Genomic DNA, 17,021 nt, shown 5'->3' on the forward strand with positions numbered 1-17,021 from the left:
TGTATTTGCTAGGTAGCCTAATGAGTAGCGATTATCTTCTCTAATACCTTGCCAAGGCAATTAATAAGAGAGATAACCCTATAAGACTTAGGGAGGGAGTAATCCTTTTTGTTTGGCTTTGCAAGGATAACCTCTATCGTACCTTTCCACACCTTAGGGTGGTGTCCTAGGTTAAATAAAGCCTTATAGAGATGGTAAAGCAAGCTCTCTATAGCAGCAAGGACCTCCCTAAGGACTAGGAAAGATAATTGATCTGGCCCTGGTGCTTTCTTAGGAGAGCTAGTCTCAATAGCTTGTTTAACCTCAGCTTCTTCAAGCGGTGGCCATTCCCAATCCCTAGGCTTGTAGTCTCTCCACCTAGGTGGAGGGGTAACAGGAGGCAAAGGAAATAGCATTTCTCTTAGAGTTTTACATTGTTCCTTAAACTCTTCTGCTACACCTTCTTTGTCTTTGTATACTAAAGGAGGAATACATCTTGTAGTTCTCTCCTTAGTATAGTGAAGGGCAGTGAATATTTCCTTATCTTTTGCCTTTTCTAGGAAAGAATTCCAGCAATTCATCTTAGCCTCTTTAATATTGGAGAAATAGGAGTTTCTAGCATTTTTAAAGGCTATTATGCGCTAACAATAAATTTTAGTAGTTTAGCGCTCTTTTAGCTATTAGTAGCCCTTCTTATAATCCTCCTTCTCCTTCTCCTTCTTATCTCTATTATTATCTCTATTACTATCTCTATTACTATCTCTATTACTATCTCTATTACTATCTCTATTACTATCTCTATTACTATCTCTATTACTATCATCTATACAATCTTCTACACGATCCTCCACACGATCCTTCTTAAGATCCTCCTTGTAATTACTATCTAAATCGCTACTTAACAACTTAGCGCCTATTTAACTATCTAATACCTAATCCTATAACTTATACAACTTCCTAGCGGTAAATTTAAGGGCTATATCTAGAAGCAATCCTCTAATACAGCTACTCTAGTTGTTAATCTGTAGAAGATTTAGATCGCTTTTAAGGAGAGAAAGAGATAGAGAGGTTCTATAGAAGATTTAGATAGCTTTTATATAACTCTAGGACCCTTAGGAATAGCACAACTAGTATATATTTTAGGCAAGATTTTAAGCAACATAACAGCGATATAACTGCAAGATTCTAGTACTAAATTACTATACAGTTCTGTGTATAAACTTAGTAGAAGTAGCTAAAAATTCTGCATTAGAGATACTACCTAGCCTCCTTAGCACCCCCTTTTCTATTACCTAGACAACCTCCTCCTCCCTCTTATCTATCTTAGATATCTGCAGCTTTATCTCTATAAGATCTAGGGGTCCTAATTCTATAGGAAATTGCATATAATTTAAACCTTATAAGCTTTTATATCTAACTAGCCCACTAAAACTACTACTTTATACTAGAATCTAGAGATATTTGCTACCTACTACTATTACTACTATTACTACTATTACTAGTATAGCTAACAGTAACTTACAATACTCTTACAGTGCTAATAATACTGTAGAATTCAAGATTACAGTATAAAAATAGGAAGAGGCTAGTTGCCTAGGCGCTAGCACTCTACTAGCATCTACTAGCGTAAGCACTATACCTAGAGAGGCCTCCTAGGCTTACTAGTATACCCTCTATTATTTACTAGTATGCTCCTTAATTAGTGCCCCTAACTAGCTATATTTAGCACTAGTGATGCCGCATTTAGCGGTAAGATTGCCTTCCTAAGGTTACAGGATCTGATGACTAATAAAATTAGATTATATAAGCATATTTAGTATAGGGAAACCTTTGGGAATAGGGTAAGGTTTGACAGCAACCGCCAGTTTCCCTATTGCGAGGTTTTACTGTAGCAACACTTTTGCTGATATAATCAGTCTGTATTGTACGCAGGTTCGTTCGTCTTGTTACGCAGCCCTCGTGGTGGTCACGTGTGCCACGTGGAAGATCTTTCAAGATTTAACCGAGCTCTTGGCTCGGAAGCTTGTTTTGATCCCGGAAAATCGTTTCGAGACCTCCTTCTGGCCCGGAACTCGTCCTCACTCACCCAAGACCGGGATACTGCCCCAGGATGACAGCAAGTATCCCCAATATCTCATCACCGCGCTGTGGCTTCAGCTCGGTTTCGCTGTGACCTCCAACAACTCCTACCGTCAGCAAAAAGAAAAGAATTGCTCTGTTGCTTGTCCATCATGGCGTTCTGCTGGACACAGTCCAGCCCTAGTATCGCGCAATCCGCCGAAGAATGGCATCATGGCCATCTGTTCAGGGCTGGTACGCTGATGCCAAGCCGACCCAACCGTGGCCCTGGGGATCGCTTATCTGATGTACCACGTTATATAACACCTGCAGCATCTTCTTCTACCTACACAGCAGGTCCCTGTCCATCCTATCCAGCTGCTTTTTTTCGGGGCAGCTGAACCTTCACCATGGCCTTGGACGACACGAAAGGAGGGCCCGCAACAGCCTCGCCAACCGCAAGCTTGAGCAACGACCATGACTTCGACCGCATGGATCCGAGCGGTGTCAAGCGCGGCCTCAAGACCCGTCATCTCTCCATGATGGCCCTGGCTGGCATCATCGGTCCCGGTATCCTCGTGGGAACCGGAGGCGCCCTTGCCAATGGCGGTCCCGCCTCTCTGCTCATCGGCTTTGGCATCATTGGAATCATCGCCTTCAGCGTGACCCAGTCCCTGGGCGAAATGACCACCCTGTATCCCACCGGAGGCGCCTTTGTTACGCTGTCGGATCGCTTCGTCGACCAGGCCTTTGCTGTCGCCGTGGGCTGGCAATACTGGCTCGTCTGGGCCTGCGTTCTGGCAAACGAATACAACGTCATCTCCTCGCTCCTCGTCTTCTGGAGCGACAAGGTCCCGGTCTACGGCTATTTCCTCATCTTTTGGTTTGCCTTCTTGGCTTTTCAGATGTTGGGTGTCGAGTCGTTTGGTGAGGCAGAATTTTGGCTGGCCCTGCTGAAGATTGGCGGCCTACTCGCCTACTTCCTCTTCTCCATCATCTACGCCTCCGGAGGCTTGATTGGGCAGAAGGAGGCGCTTGGGTTCCGATATTGGCACGATCCCGGTCCGTGGGCAAATGGTTTCCGCGGGGTAGCCCAGGTCTTTGTCTTTGCGTCCACTTTCTATGCTGGAGTCGAGGCTGTTGCGGTCGCTGCGACGGAGACGAGGAATCCTAGCGTTGCCGTTCCGAGAGCCATCAGACAGGTTATCTGGCGCATCCTGTTCGTGTACATGGGAGTGGCCTTCTTCTTCGGGCTCACATGTCCCTCCAACGCAGACGGGCTAGCCAACGGAGCCAGCCGCGCACTCAGGAGCCCCATGACAATTGCGATCCAGAATGCTGGCTGGGAAGGCGGTGTGCACCTCATCAATGCCTTCATCTTCGTCACCGTCTTGAGCGCTGCCAACAGCTCCATCTATATCGGATCTCGCACCATTCTTTTCATGGCCCAGGAACGCATGGCCCCCAGCTTCCTTGGGAAGACGAACAGCCGTGGCGTGCCCGTCTACGCAGTCATCTTCACCAATCTCTTTGGCTTCCTTTCCTTGATGAACATCAGCACGGGAGGCGGCAAGGCCTACTCGTACATCATCAACCTGAGCGGCGTCTCCACCTTCCTGGTTTGGGGCGCCATCTCCTTCACTCACATCCGATTCCGCCAAGCTTGGGCCGCGCAGGGAAGAGCACCGGACCAGCTCCCCTTCCAGTCGCTTGCCTACCCTTGGAACGCGTATTTTGGTGTCTTTGCAAACGTGTTCCTCGCTCTGGTCCAAGGCTGGACGACCTTGAGTCCCTTTGATGCGGGCACGTTCGTTGACGCCTACATCCTGCTCCCCCTGTTTGGCGTCATCTACCTTGGCTACAAATTCTGGTTCAAGACCAGGTTCTGGAGAAGCCACGAGGTCGACCTGGATGCTGGGATGCGGAAGGATTTGGATGCAAAGGACAAGTACTTGCACAGCGAGGACGGGGAGAGGGTGCCCGCGAGGAAGAGCTTTTGGAAACGGTTACTGGAAAACTTGTAGACTGCATACCAACGCGAGAGCAATATACCCCCGTTATGTGTTGTCCTGCAGAGAGGAATTCAGATACAAATGTTTAAACCCATGCCATCCTCGTTCATTCGCGCTTGATGCCCATGCACTCGTAGATATCCTGTCTCTACTGCTGCTTTATATATTTGACTAAACACCTCCCGGGGAATCCTCTGTAGGCGACATTACCAAGTCTGCGCAAGCTAATTAGCTACTACCCAATAATGCTGTGGGTAGAGCTATGCTTTTGGAGCTAATTTACGTAGATAGAGGCGCCAGTAAGCTTATTGCAAGGTCCGTTTTACTGCTGCACCTCTTGCCTCTTTAATCATGCGTCGAAAACAGCAGTACAGAGGAAGCGGAGAGAGGTGTTCAGTCCGATGTAAAGACAGGCGGTATGTCGCTATGTCGCTATGTCGCCACGTTTGTCGGGGAGGAGGCAGGAGCCGCGGATTGGTCGGTCGGCTGCTGGATAACCCACTTCGTTGCCCCTCCGAGGAAAAGACTCCGAGGTACGGAGGAGACGTGCGATAGATGCATTTGTGCCGTCGATGTCGTTCAGGTTACACAGTGCACCTCCACCTACTATTTAGACTGTTATCTACTTGTTCTACGATCTGCGAATTCGCTGTCCTGAAATAAGATTTCTCGCATCATTCCCTCCTTCACATCACCGCATAGAAAAATGGGCGACTCCAACCCCGCCAAAGGCCTTCTCCTCGCGGTTCTACCATGGCCGGAGGAGGAAGTAAGGGACTCTCTTAAGCAGATTGAAAAGGAGTTCCCAGAATTGGAACCTCAGTATTTCTTTGAGAAACATGCAGAAAAGGAGAGTGAGAGAGGCAAGTTCGAGGTCCCGGATGGTATGTTGTTTTTCGATATCAATTGACGGCTAAGGACGACGGGGACTTCTCTTTCTCTTTTTCTCTATATCCTTATGCTGGATTCAATTTTCTCCAACTTTCCGTCACGTTTCTGCAGTTCCGCAAAAGAAAAACTTCCATCCCCTTCACAATCTCCAATCTTCACCCTCCTCAACAAGCATCCCACCTCATCCCTTCTCCACCCACGCTTGATACGCTATTCAAATCCACAAAACCAACACCTACCCAACAGATCTAACCGCCCGCGCCGTCGTCCTCGCAACCCTCTCCTGGCTCCCGAAAACCCCCGAGCAGGCGCCCAACCTCAAACTCATCCAGTGCTTCAGCGCGGGGACCAACCACCTGGCCGCCCATCCGATCTATCAAACCACAAATATCCCTCTGACGACGGTGAGTGGGATTCACGGGCCGCAGATCGCCGAGTGGTGAGTTTTTTGTCTCTTTTACTTCACGGAAGAAATATGCGTCCAATGAGAAAATGGTCTCATCTCACATGCATGCCCCCATAATCATCGAGCTAACTCCCCACGCTCACCTTCATTAGGGTCATAATGATGGATCTCATCCACAGCCACAAGTACCTCGACTTCTACGAGGCGCAGCAGAGGTGCGAGTGGAGCCAGGCGAGGGGCATGAAGATTCGGGATAAGGTGGGCAAGACGGTGGGTGTGCTGGGGTATGGGAGTATTGGGCGGCAGGGTGAGTTCCTCTCTTTCCTCCAATCCTATTCCCTCTCCTCTCCCTGGTTGTTTCTTTCCGCGTCCATGGTCCCTCGGATACATTGAATTTTTGTCCTGGACCTGGAATGTGAATGCGAGGGATAAGTGGCGATACCTATATGGACAGTTATTTTTCACCTCTGGAGAGATTGTTGAGAAATATGCATATACCATTGTCTCACTAACTTGCGATCCTACAGTCGCCCGCCTCGCCCATGCCCTCAGCAGCACTGTAATTGCATACACGGCCTCCCCGCGCGATACCCCCGAGTCCCGCCGCGACAATGGATTCATTGTGCCCGGCACCGGCGATGCGGATGGAAGTATCCCCAAGAAGTGGTTCAGTGGGTTGGAGAAGGAGAAGTTGCATGAGTTTTTGAGCGAGGGGATGGATTTGTTGGTTATCAGTGTGCCGTTGACGTGAGTGGTTTTCCTATCTGTCCCCGGGGGTTGATGGTTTGGAGAGGAGAAGGGAGAGTGTGAGAGGAGAGACGGCGGGATGATGGGGACGTGGCATATGTTTGTTGCCTGTACCCTCCTTTCTTTCCACTTCTCTCTTTCCCCGACCGTCCCCTCTTTTTTCTTCCTTTCCTGCCTCTGGCTCCCCCTTTTTTTTTCCCCTCCCGAGTAGCCCATCCTACTCGCCCCCAAAAACTAACTCCCCACCCAGCAAAGCAACCACGCACCTCCTCAGCACCCCCGAATTCCAGACCCTCCACGCCTCCAACCCCCACGGCACCTACATCGCCAACATCTCGCGCGGCAAGATCCTCGACCAAGACGCCCTCATCTCGGCCCTCGAAAACAACCTCATCGCCGGCGCCGCCCTCGACGTCACCGACCCGGAACCCCTGCCCAAGGAGCACCCGCTGTGGAGGACAAAGGGCGTGGCCATTACGCCGCACGTGAGCGGGTTGACGGATGTGTATGCGCAGCGGGGGATGATGGTGTTGGCGGAGAATCTGAGGAGGTGGAGGGAGGGGAGGGAGTTGGTTAATGAGGTGGATAGGCGGAGGGGGTACTAGGGGGTAGGTGTTTGTAGGTTGACGAGGTTGAAGGACGATAGAGAGCTGGTGTGGGGTTCAAGAATGAGGTTTGTTGAGGGCGGGTATATAGACCGCGATAGATGATAGATGATAGATGGTCGATTGAGAGACCTATGGATGAACAGGTGCATGTGTTGCTCAAGAGTTTCGTGAGATGGACTTCTTATTTCAGGCTTTTCACTTTCTGCCATTTCATTTTCGACCTCAGACAGTGATGCCCGAAAGCCCAAATTTTTGCAAACGGCGGACATTCGCCGTCCTCGAAACAAGTGGATTACAGCCTATTAAAACAAGGCAATGTGCTTGTGCACATGTTGATATCGGAAGCTGTGAAAGCGTAGAGGGAGATAATCCGAATCATGTGGCAATATGCATATACATTTATTCTTCCAAGAGGAATAACTCAGCTTTCATTTTCAGCATATTCAAAAACCTGGACTGGATGTAATAGACGTTATAAGGTTTCTGGACACCGCAACGCTTTAACCATACAGGAAGCAAAACGAGAACCAGCATCGTGAGTGGACTGCCACGATATTGTGCGAACGTCAAGATAATGCAAGCATCATTCAATCATTGAATCATTGAATCATTGTAAAGTACGAAACAAATGAGTAGAGCCCACTATGTAAGGAATTTTCAAAACCACCCACCACTTATCATCCTCCCTGTCCCATTTCTGCATGTTCTACTTTTAACTACTAAACCATCCAACAGTTGCAATTTGACCCCACCTACCCGAGCTCCCTTTCCCCAAACACTACCATTTGCATCGCCTGAGATCACACCTGCTCTTCATCACACAGAGCCCGTGAACTTCCTCGCAAATCATCCACATCTCTTCCTCTGCTTCTTCACTTTCCCACCCCTACTCCCTCCCGAGAACAAAATCCTTCAAATCAGCCTTCAGCCTCCTCCACCCAGGCCCTCCCCTAGGATAATCCCAAGGCATCCAATCCGGCCAGCGGCCAAATCTCGCCGCCCAGGCGGGCCAATCGTACGCCAATGGGAGCGCCCAGTCAGGCCAGGTGTTGACGACTGCAGGGAGTCCGGGGATAGGTGTGGGACGGAGTTGGCCGCGGGCGCGGCCGGCGACGGTCGCTTTGATGTACCTGGGCGGTGGGTTTTGAGTAGACGTAGTGGGTGCTGAGGTGGTTGGGCCTAAGGTGGTTGGGTTGGCGCTCTGGGAGGGAGGAGTTGTGGAAACAGGCGAAGATGTGGAGACAGGAGGAGGCGTCGAGGTGGTCGTTTCTGAGATGGGAGGTTCTACGATGGCGGTGGGTTCCAAGGTGGGCTCCACAACTACCTCGGTGGGTACCACGACTGGAAACTCCTCAGAGGACGTGGGCTCCAAGGTAGGCCCCACGACCGGAGGTTCCTCATCCGATGTGGGTGGCAAAGTTGGCTCCACGATTGGAGGCTCCACAATGGGAGTCGGTTCCACAATGAGTGTTTCAACCGTAGATTCCTCAACCAAGGTAGTTGTCTCCTCCACAGGCGTTTCGACTGCGGGCTCTGTGACGGAGGTCTCTGCAGCCGGTACGTCGACGGGAGGAGATTCCACAGCGGGTTCAGTGAGAGGAGTCTCTTCAACTGGAGCCTCTTTAACAGGTGTCTGCGCAGCAGGGTCAGTCGCAGTAGCCCCGGTAATGGGAGCCTCCAGGGTGGGCTCGAGCAAGGAAGTCTCCACAGGAATGGGGTCAACGAGAACTGGGTCAGTGGGAGCAGGGTCAACAACTGACTCGGTGGTGGGGTCCTCGGGAGGGGGTTCAAAAACTGGAGTAGCTTCAGCGGGTACCGTGACGGTGGCGTCGGGAATGGTGGAAACTTCCACGGTGGGTTCACCAGTTACGGGCAAATCCTCTGGCAGTATCGTCACGGTTACTGTCACGGTTGGTACGTCCGGCCCGGGGCCATCGTCGGTGGTAGGAGTCGGCTCGATGGTTTCAGGGCCCAGTGTCTCTTCAGCAGGTGGTTTAGCAGCAGTAGGCTGAGCAGCAGTACTCTCGGAAGCAGTAGTCTCAGCAGGAGCTCCGACGTCGATCTCAATGAGACTCGGGTCTTCCGGAGGCTCCTGGCGACGAGCAAGTCGGGTTGGGGCAATGGAAGCAAGGATGGCTGCCCTGCTCGACTCATCCAAACTCTCCCAGAGTTGGGGAAGTCGATACAATTGGGGAAGCTTGCCGTTGGACTTGGGGCGCAGTACCGACGGAAGGGGTCCACGAGCAGGACGAGGAGGCAATCCGAGGGCAGCATCAGAAGGAAGCGGCTCGCCAGCAGCAAGAAGATCCACAATTGCGCCTTGAGTTGCTTCGTCAAAGGTGGAGAGCTGGTCTTGCCACTGGGTCATATAGTCGACATAAGACGACATGCCATCCTCGGGATCTTGGGCCCTGCCTCGATACTTCCTGAAGAGGCGCAAAAAGCGGCGCAACTGGCTTGCTTCTCCTGAGTCAGCGTGCTGAAGATTTTGTCCCAAGAACTTGTAGTAGCCAAGGGCGTCTTTATTATTTGCTTTTCGAAGCGCTCAGGCGCCTGTCGCCTGTGATAGACCCGGGAATCGACTATTGGAGAGTCCACATCGGTTTCTTCGAGCTTTTGTACAAATTCTGCCTTCCCTTCCTCATCTAGACCTTGATAGATCTTGGCAAGAGCAAAGTAGTTATCGATGAAGTCCTTCAGTCCCTCATACGAGTCTGAAAAGTCGGTGGGAGCGGGATCGGGCTCCTCCTCTGGCAGGAGATCATCTGGAACGGCATAGGACTCCTCGTCTGGCGCGGAATAATCGTCACCATTCCAGCCGAGCTCGAACGAATCGTAAATATCCTCTCTCGAGTCATATTGCTCGGGATACTGCTCGGGATCAAGGGGATAAGACGAAGATAGTTCATAATCGGCAGAAGGATAACCCTGGGGCAAACAAAATACACGCACAACGTGTAGCAGAAGAAGTGCTCGCGCTGTACGAGTCATTATGGTAAACGTCTGACACATCCGCGATGATGGAAACCCCGGACAGGATCGGTCGTTGTTTGACGTCTACGGCTCCTAATGAAGACAAACTCATCCAGTACATTCCTGAGGGTGCGGCCGCTCCCTGCTGTCTGAAACATTCCTGAGCGCGCAAGAAGAATGGGCTCGCATGCCGTTAAAGGAAGGGATGAACAGATGCCTGAACATAGCGCTTTTCGCTCTCACAAGTCATGCAAGGCGGAGGACAAAAGCACTCATAAGATGGGTTCGACGCGTCGAATTCCAGAACGAAGCATTGAATGGGTTGCAAGCAACACGCATAGAATCGCCCACAGGCGATCCCTTTCATTAACACAAAGTCATGATATCATGGCTAGATTCGGGGTTAGTGTTTGCATGGCAACGAGTGTATAGACTTATACCTTGAACTTGGTTATGGCAGTGTGATTGGCCTCCGCTTCCTCTTATAACTGGTTACTCAATGCCTCTATTGTAGCAGATTATCCATCACTTCCCAGGTGGCATGTTACCCTCCCCAGGTCCCTCAGCGCCCTGTCCCCATGATGCGATCCTTCTTGCTCTTTTCGTCCTTGATAGATTGCTGGCCGGCTGTAGCCTCATTCGCAGGCTGTGACGGCATTCGGTGGTCCCGATTCCGTAGACGGGTCGCTTCAAACTGCTCAACATCCGCGGCGGTTAAGGAGATCTTTGTTGGTGCGCGGCGGAGCATGATGAGCACCGATAATTTCGGATGGTAATAACGATGGGAAGCAGATACGGTGAAAACGGATGTATCAGTCAAGCCAAATAACAATAAAGAGATCCAAGCGGAACCCAAAGCAGCGACTGTAGAATGGGTGGTGTTGGTGAAGATTGAGCTGGACGAGATCTCGATACTTAGGTATCCGGAAGGACTCACGTGAGGCGCCAATTGGTCCCCACGCCAAGACTCGATTCAACTTCCCATCAGCGAGGGTTCACGACGGCATCGCGACGTGCATTGTCAATTGCGGCCATGTACCAACAGCGCCTTTGCCCGTCGGCAGGCGCCATAATACGGCCTTCCTCCTTCCAGGCAGCATCATTGCACCGGGGCTCACCCCGCTTCTTCCATATCTCGCCGCAAAGATGCGAGGAGAACAACAGCACTGCGGGATCGGTCCCTGCCAGTACGTGCCTTGCGATACTCTCTGCGGAATAGAACTAATATATTTCTCCTAGGGCCAGCGGAGCAGAGACAGACTCGCCTTACCCGCAATAGAGCTGTCGTCGGCCAGGTGCTCAACATGCAATCGCGACAAGCGCAACGGCCCGGACTACGCACCTCCGGCCAACAGCAAAATGGTCAAGCTGGAAATACCTCGGGGACACCAGGCCGGCTTCTCATTCGGAGAGTCGATCCCACCCCAGACGGCTCACAATCTCGCTCTCCGCCTCGCGGCACAATGGTTCGCGCGCCCGCCCAGCTCCGTCTCACTCGCAGGGCGCCAGGTCAAAACGCTGCTGGACCCAATCTGGGTGGTCGCGGACGACCCCAAGGTGCGCCGAATCGCTCGCGAGCACAACGCCCGGGAGAAGCAGGTCCGGCGAAACGGGCAAAGAGCGCTGTTAAGGCTTCGTCCGGCCCACGGACTGAGATGAAGGAGGAGGATATGCTATCAGATGGTATGGTCAAACAGCTGTTGAGACTGCAGAGGAAAGAATGGGATCCCGTCACATATGAGCCGAAGTACACACATGGCAGCCCCGCGGCGCTGGGGCTCCTGGAAGCCGGGAAGAAGCTTTTCGAAGGAGAGAAACCAGTAGTGAAGAAACCTGGGAAATTAGAGAGGAGAATCGGCATTATTGGAATGCACGGAGCATAAGAGTGAGAAAAACGTCCCTATCAACTGTACCATATCCTGTTCATATATCGATATATCACAGCTCGTGCTGGTGGTTTTTGTACATTTGAATGTATACATCACAACTGTGGACGAAGATTATATTCTCCTGTCAGATAGCTGCGTAGGTAGGCAGCTGCTATGGCCTACTTTGCCTCATCTCTCAACTTCATTCCGTATCGTTGAGACTCCCCAAGTCTGCATGCCAGCCTTCATCTATCTACCCATCCATGTCGCAACATCGATTCATCCTTTCTTAAATACCAGCTTATACTTGAATTGGAGCGGGAACGCTGGATCAGTAATAGCAACTTCCTCCCCATCCGACAAAAGCTCCGACAGCTTCTTCATCAGATTCGGCCGTGTCTGTTGCTCCAGATCCGGAGGGAATTGATAATATAGCGATTTCTCCTCACTACGTATGCTTGGTTTCTTCAGCTGTCTGGCAGAAAGTCAGTAGCGTAGGGTGCATATTTCACGCTTTACTTACGACTCCGGCCTCTCAGCGAGACCATCCAGGAATTCTTGCAAAGTGGAGTTTGCATCAACCTGCAACGGCCTTGCCAGGTTCTCTTCGCTGCAGACCGGACAATCGGGCTTCCGCATGTGCTCGAATGTGTAAGTGTAGATGCTCTCGTCGCCTGTATACATCATGTAGTTATCGGTACCAGGGTATCCTAGGAACGGGTTGGTATTGGTGAGGATCTTGAACACTTCGTTGCAGCAACTTGCCGCAATGATGGCATTGGTTGAAGCAATGGCTGGGATGATGTTCTTGACGACGCCTTGTGTCATGGAATATGTAACTCCTGGGATGTTGAATTCCTGTGCACGCTTCAGAGCCTTCTGATAGAGCCAGGTGATGTGCTCTGGGTCGTCACTATCCAGTGTAATATCCTTGCGCTCTTCTTCCCATGCTATGATGTGCGCCCACTCGATGCAGTGCTGCGGTTGTCGAGGAATTGTTGCCAATGTACACAGAGGTACAGCTGCACGTGGTGCATGCATGTCTAGCTGACACTCGATGCAACTGGTCATTGTCGGAAAGATGACCCTCGCCTGGCCTTTCAAGCCTTCTGTTCCACCGTCGACTAAAGGCTTCATCGAATCTGGATTCTGCATATCGACCATTCCAACTACGGTAGCGTTGATCCAGCGCCGAGCCTCAATGCTATCCAGACCGCACACAATCAGGGCGAATTGCATGTAGTACTCCTCATCCTTATCCTGTATTTTGCCACAGTAGGGGGTGATCTTCACGCCTTTCACTCGTTTCTCGACGAACCTGGCTGCAACTTCGGCCTTGTACTTGCCCACATCTGCGTGCCTGAAGAGGAACTGCCTGTTCAAGTTGGAGACGTCGATGGTGTCCATATCGATAACATGGATGTCCTTGAAGCCGGAAAGAGCAAGGTTCTTGAGTATTTCGCATCCCAGACCTCCCGCACCGCTGGCTCATTTTCGTCAGTATAGATCCAACAATCATTGTTGGATTGTCCCTCACATGACCCTAACGATTATGTCAGTATAAGCCTCATGCACTTTTCTTCAAGAGAGGCATACAGAATCTTGGCTCTAGACAAAGTTTCTATCTGCGGCTCTCCAGGAGTCCACTCCTCGTCTGTGAAGGGACCGGGCCGGTGGAGTATGTTGTCCAAGTACTTCCTGTGCCACTGGTCAGTTCGGCTCAACTTCATGATGCAAATTCCGTACCATCTTGCCCGACTTTCAGATACGCCTGCACCAGAAGTGGCTTCGGCCATGATTAAATACAGACCGTTGTGTTCAGGCTCTGATTGTTTGTGTGCTCGTAGGAGGCGTCGTCGTCAAGGTAGGCGTCGCCAAGGCGCTATAATTGATTAGTAAGACTACCTTCACTGTAGGGTGCTGTTAACGTTGATGCTCTTCCGATCCATCCTCAAATGCTTTTGACATCAACCTTTCACTCTAACAACCTCTAATCCAAAATAAACGGGAAATTGGCTTCTGGATATGGAACCTTTGCCATGGACGATCTGCTTATCTCGGTGTCTACCACAACGGTGAAACGACCCACCAAGTCGGATTCATTTAGCGAGACAACCATCTCCCCTAATGCAGTTCAAAATGCCGAGAAGGTTGACCCAGGAAATCCGAATGAAGTTCTGAAAGCTCTGAAAAGCCAGCCTGGGTTTGAGATTCTGCAAAAAATTCTGCAGCATCTTGAAAAACCCTCGACAGGCGCTAACGCCTTCAATCTCATTACCCCAACTCCTGTATCTGCTCAGATAGTCGACACCTTGGTCAACAATACCATCCCAGATTACTGGCGGACTCTGAAAGAGACGAACAGGCTTGTGAAAGAGCTTGTCAAATGTCTGCAGAACGCGAACGGACTAGGAGCGATCCTTAGCAGGCTCCGGCCGCTAATTGTGGACTGCCGGCAAAAGAAACCTGTGAACAATACGCGGGATCCGTCATCATATATTGAGGATCTCATAGAGATCTTAGAAAAGATCCTTGCGGGCGACAGAATTTCATCTCAGATATGGCACGATATTCGCGCGCATGCTCAGAACCCGACCCAGAGGACTCTTATGTGGAAAGAGTATATTTCCCAGGTTGCTTCGGGAAGGGTACTGGCAGCGGTAGCGGAGGCTGAGAATGCCATTAAAGAGCACGGGTCCTCGCCGAAAGCATCCTGGCTAGCAAATGGTCAGGAATATTCTTCCTGGCTGGGGCGTAACATGGCAGTGTTTATGAAGGATGCCGTTGCGGAAGAAGCCTTAATTTCAGATGTCACAAGTCTCTGTGCCAAAGTCCTATCATTGGGGTATCTCGGTTGGTGTTTCGCAGTTGCAGTATGATCAACCACTAACGGGTATTAGAGCATGTAGTCACGCCTATTGTGAGGTTCGTGGTCAGGGAACAAACCACTACAATATTGGAGAAATTTCTCCCAAAAATGAAAGCATACGAGCAACGGAAATATTTTGATGCACTCATCTCAAGTACAACTAAAGAATTCTTTGGACAGACCGTAGAGAGCAAGGACGAAGCCTTTCTCAAGTCAACTCCGTCTATTTCGGGGGCAGCAAGTCTGTACCACAACATCATAAAGGACAACGAGCTTCTTAGAGATCACCTTGTTACGGTACTTGCGCGCTCTAGCATCCGTGTTCTCGACGATTCTCTTACAGCGCGGCGGAGCGTCATAGCGGCACTAGCACAGGATGAGGGTATGTTTTCTATGATTTGTCTCCCTCAGATGGCTGACCGTTGTACTAGAGAAGCTTCACACATTGCTCGAACACTGCTTAAAGACCTTTGGAGATTCGTTTTACATCTCACATACACCTCTCCTACAGCAAGGGGGTGAGCTTTCTCTCTCTCGACCTTGAGACGAGTTCGCTGACCATACAGCCCTCGCGCAAACACTTGCCATAACTTGTGGCTATGTCCAACGTTCACAGCCGATGTTTCTCACTCTGATGGCAAAGTCGTCGTATCACGTCTCTGGAATGTCAAACCGGATAGCAGCCACATCGCCCAAAGCCCGCTTCCTGGGCATGGCAATTGGCACAGCTATATCAAGGATGGTTGATAAGCCAGACTCACAGCTGAAATTTGACCTTGAAGGGAGCGAGGCTGACGAAGCGCTGTTCTACCAGAGGCTTACTGAAGTGGACGACAAGATAGGCTCTCTTGCAGACTTGAAGCTGAAGGACAGGGACGTCGAATCTCTACGCGACGCGCGACGAGTCAAGAAACCCATAAAGGCATCAAAATCCGCAGAAGAGCCCACCACGACACCTGCTATAACCGAAATCACCGGTCCACGTATCGTGGAAGTTCTCAGCGACTCAGACGAAGACTCCGACCTGATTCCCTACGCAAAACCCGACTCTGACCCGGAGGATGATACCGAAGATCCCACAGAAATAAACCGTAACAAGCCCGTCGCCCCGGTATACATCCGGGACCTCATCGCGGGCCTCCGCGACCAGGAGAACTACGAGCGACATCAACTGGCCCTCCAAACCGCCGGTCCCCTCATTCGCCGCAAAGCCAACTTCGGCACTGAAGTCGTCGATCACATCGAGGAACTTGCATCTTTGCTCGTTGGTCTGCAAGACAACTTCGAGCTCCCAGACTTCGCCGTCCATCGCCAACAAGCTCTCATCGCCGTCCTGCTCGCCAAACCAGCGCCCATGGCGCAGTGGTTCGCGCGCACGTTCTTCTCCGGCGACTACTCCATCGTCCAACGCACCGCCATACTCACGACCCTCGGTCTCGGGGCCCGCGAACTCGCCGGCATGAAGGACGCATCAACAGATGACCTCATCCCGCCTACCTCAGACTTCCCAAGTAAGAACCTCCCACCTCACCTACATAAACTCTACTCCTCTAGTACATCCAACCCCGTGGCAAAACTCACATCCTCAATGACCCAACAACTCCTCTCCCCGCTAGCCGCCTCAGCCGCAGACCAACTCACCGGCCCCAACGTCGTCAAAATCCGCACCTTCAGCTCGAGAATGCAAGTCGAGAAGCGACGCACGAAGCCCATTCCCAATGCGCTGGCCCAGATCGTCGCGGATAACTTCTTCTTCCCGTTGACGGGACGGTGGTGGATATGTGTGAAGGCTTCATCATCATCTTCTTCTGGGCATCTCGGAATTGCGAGTGGGCAAGACAGTGTGTACACGAGTCCTCATCTACTGCCTCCGTTTCTGCAGACGCTGGCGTTGCTGCTACATGCGAGTGGGCCGAATACGTTGGCGCTGCCGCAGATGACGCGCGAGTTCTGGGAAGTGCTGCTCTTGGTGAGGGGGGTGGCGGTGGGTGATAAGGGGGTGTTGAGTGCACTGCTTTTTGCTTTCCTGATGCTTTTGGAGGTGAATGGTGAGAGGAGGGATGGGCTTGCGAGGGAGCAGGGAGCGGAGTTGTTGGAGACTTTGAGTTGGGTGCAAGGGGTATTTGCGGGGCTGCCTTCCGGGAGCGAGGAGGACGAGAAGGCGAGGGGGTTGTGCGCTGCGGTCGTGGTGAGGTGTCAGGAGGTTGTTGAGGCGGAGAGGACGAGGTTGATGGGGAGGATGATGGATTTCTAGTCGAAGGTATCCAATACAAGATCTTTCTTCTTCTATCACATACTGCCTCCTACATCGGACTAGACACCCCACCTGCACCTCCTCGGTACTGCTGGTTTTCACGTCCAAGTGAACAGCCGGGAGGTGCAGTGGTATCATTGAACTTGCTGTTAGCTTTGGAGCGCGTTTCTCTATATCATATCACGTTCGAAGACGTCGCTCTACTTATCGCAAGTTAGGTAGTTGCCAGACCAGTGGCGCTGACTGGGAAATCTGCAGAGGAATAGCAGAAGTTTGCTTGGTCGGAATGATGAAGCAAACTGTTGTTCTGCGATGTTCAAAGATCGTTTGCTGGGGAAGGGGCTGGTGGGGCAGTT

General features: G+C 51.2%; 6 protein-coding genes across 6 annotated transcripts; 4 read left to right on the forward strand and 2 right to left on the reverse strand.

Annotated features, from left to right (window-relative positions):
* The first annotated feature begins 2,060 nt into the window (after positions 1-2,060).
* EI97DRAFT_407120 (uncharacterized protein) lies at positions 2,061-4,146 on the forward strand. Its single transcript, XM_033796615.1, has one exon. It carries the CDS (start codon positions 2,448-2,450, stop codon positions 4,059-4,061), a length of 1,614 nt encoding a protein of 537 aa, XP_033649483.1. The 5' UTR covers positions 2,061-2,447; the 3' UTR covers positions 4,062-4,146.
* Positions 4,147-4,414: 268 nt separating this feature from the next.
* On the forward strand, positions 4,415-6,756 carry EI97DRAFT_437326 (NAD(P)-binding protein). The gene is made up of 5 exons (XM_033799319.1): positions 4,415-4,933; positions 5,187-5,379; positions 5,499-5,653; positions 5,874-6,093; positions 6,344-6,756. The coding sequence occupies exons 1-5, from the start codon at positions 4,756-4,758 to the stop codon at positions 6,696-6,698; spliced, it is 1,101 nt and encodes a 366-aa protein (XP_033649484.1). The 5' UTR covers positions 4,415-4,755; the 3' UTR covers positions 6,699-6,756.
* An 831-nt stretch (positions 6,757-7,587) lies between these two features.
* EI97DRAFT_485629 (uncharacterized protein) lies at positions 7,588-9,730 on the reverse strand (the record flags this gene model as incomplete). Its single annotated transcript, XM_033802146.1, has 2 exons — positions 9,203-9,730; positions 7,588-9,161 (listed from the first exon to the last, which is right to left on the reverse strand). The coding sequence occupies exons 1-2, from the start codon at positions 9,711-9,713 to the stop codon at positions 7,588-7,590; spliced, it is 2,085 nt and encodes a 694-aa protein (XP_033649485.1). The 5' UTR covers positions 9,714-9,730.
* A 937-nt stretch (positions 9,731-10,667) lies between these two features.
* EI97DRAFT_237670 (uncharacterized protein) lies at positions 10,668-11,667 on the forward strand. Its single transcript, XM_033794022.1, has 2 exons — positions 10,668-10,861; positions 10,920-11,667. The coding sequence occupies exons 1-2, from the start codon at positions 10,708-10,710 to the stop codon at positions 11,555-11,557; spliced, it is 792 nt and encodes a 263-aa protein (XP_033649486.1). The 5' UTR covers positions 10,668-10,707; the 3' UTR covers positions 11,558-11,667.
* Positions 11,658-13,380, reverse strand: EI97DRAFT_427197 (NEDD8-activating enzyme E1 catalytic subunit). Its single transcript, XM_033797216.1, has 5 exons — positions 13,289-13,380; positions 13,139-13,240; positions 13,080-13,085; positions 12,066-13,025; positions 11,658-12,017 (listed from the first exon to the last, which is right to left on the reverse strand). Exons 1-5 carry the CDS (start codon positions 13,336-13,338, stop codon positions 11,822-11,824), a joined length of 1,314 nt encoding a protein of 437 aa, XP_033649487.1. The 5' UTR covers positions 13,339-13,380; the 3' UTR covers positions 11,658-11,821.
* Positions 13,381-13,492: 112 nt separating this feature from the next.
* EI97DRAFT_437330 (uncharacterized protein) lies at positions 13,493-16,683 on the forward strand. The gene is made up of 4 exons (XM_033799320.1): positions 13,493-14,395; positions 14,443-14,793; positions 14,843-14,929; positions 14,978-16,683. Exons 1-4 carry the CDS (start codon positions 13,582-13,584, stop codon positions 16,663-16,665), a joined length of 2,940 nt encoding a protein of 979 aa, XP_033649488.1. The 5' UTR covers positions 13,493-13,581; the 3' UTR covers positions 16,666-16,683.
* Positions 16,684-17,021: the final 338 nt, after the last annotated feature.

Source organism: Westerdykella ornata, assembly GCF_010094085.1.
Source record: "Westerdykella ornata strain CBS 379.55 unplaced genomic scaffold EI97scaffold_46, whole genome shotgun sequence".
NCBI classification, from domain to species: Eukaryota; Fungi; Ascomycota; class Dothideomycetes; order Pleosporales; family Sporormiaceae; genus Westerdykella; species Westerdykella ornata.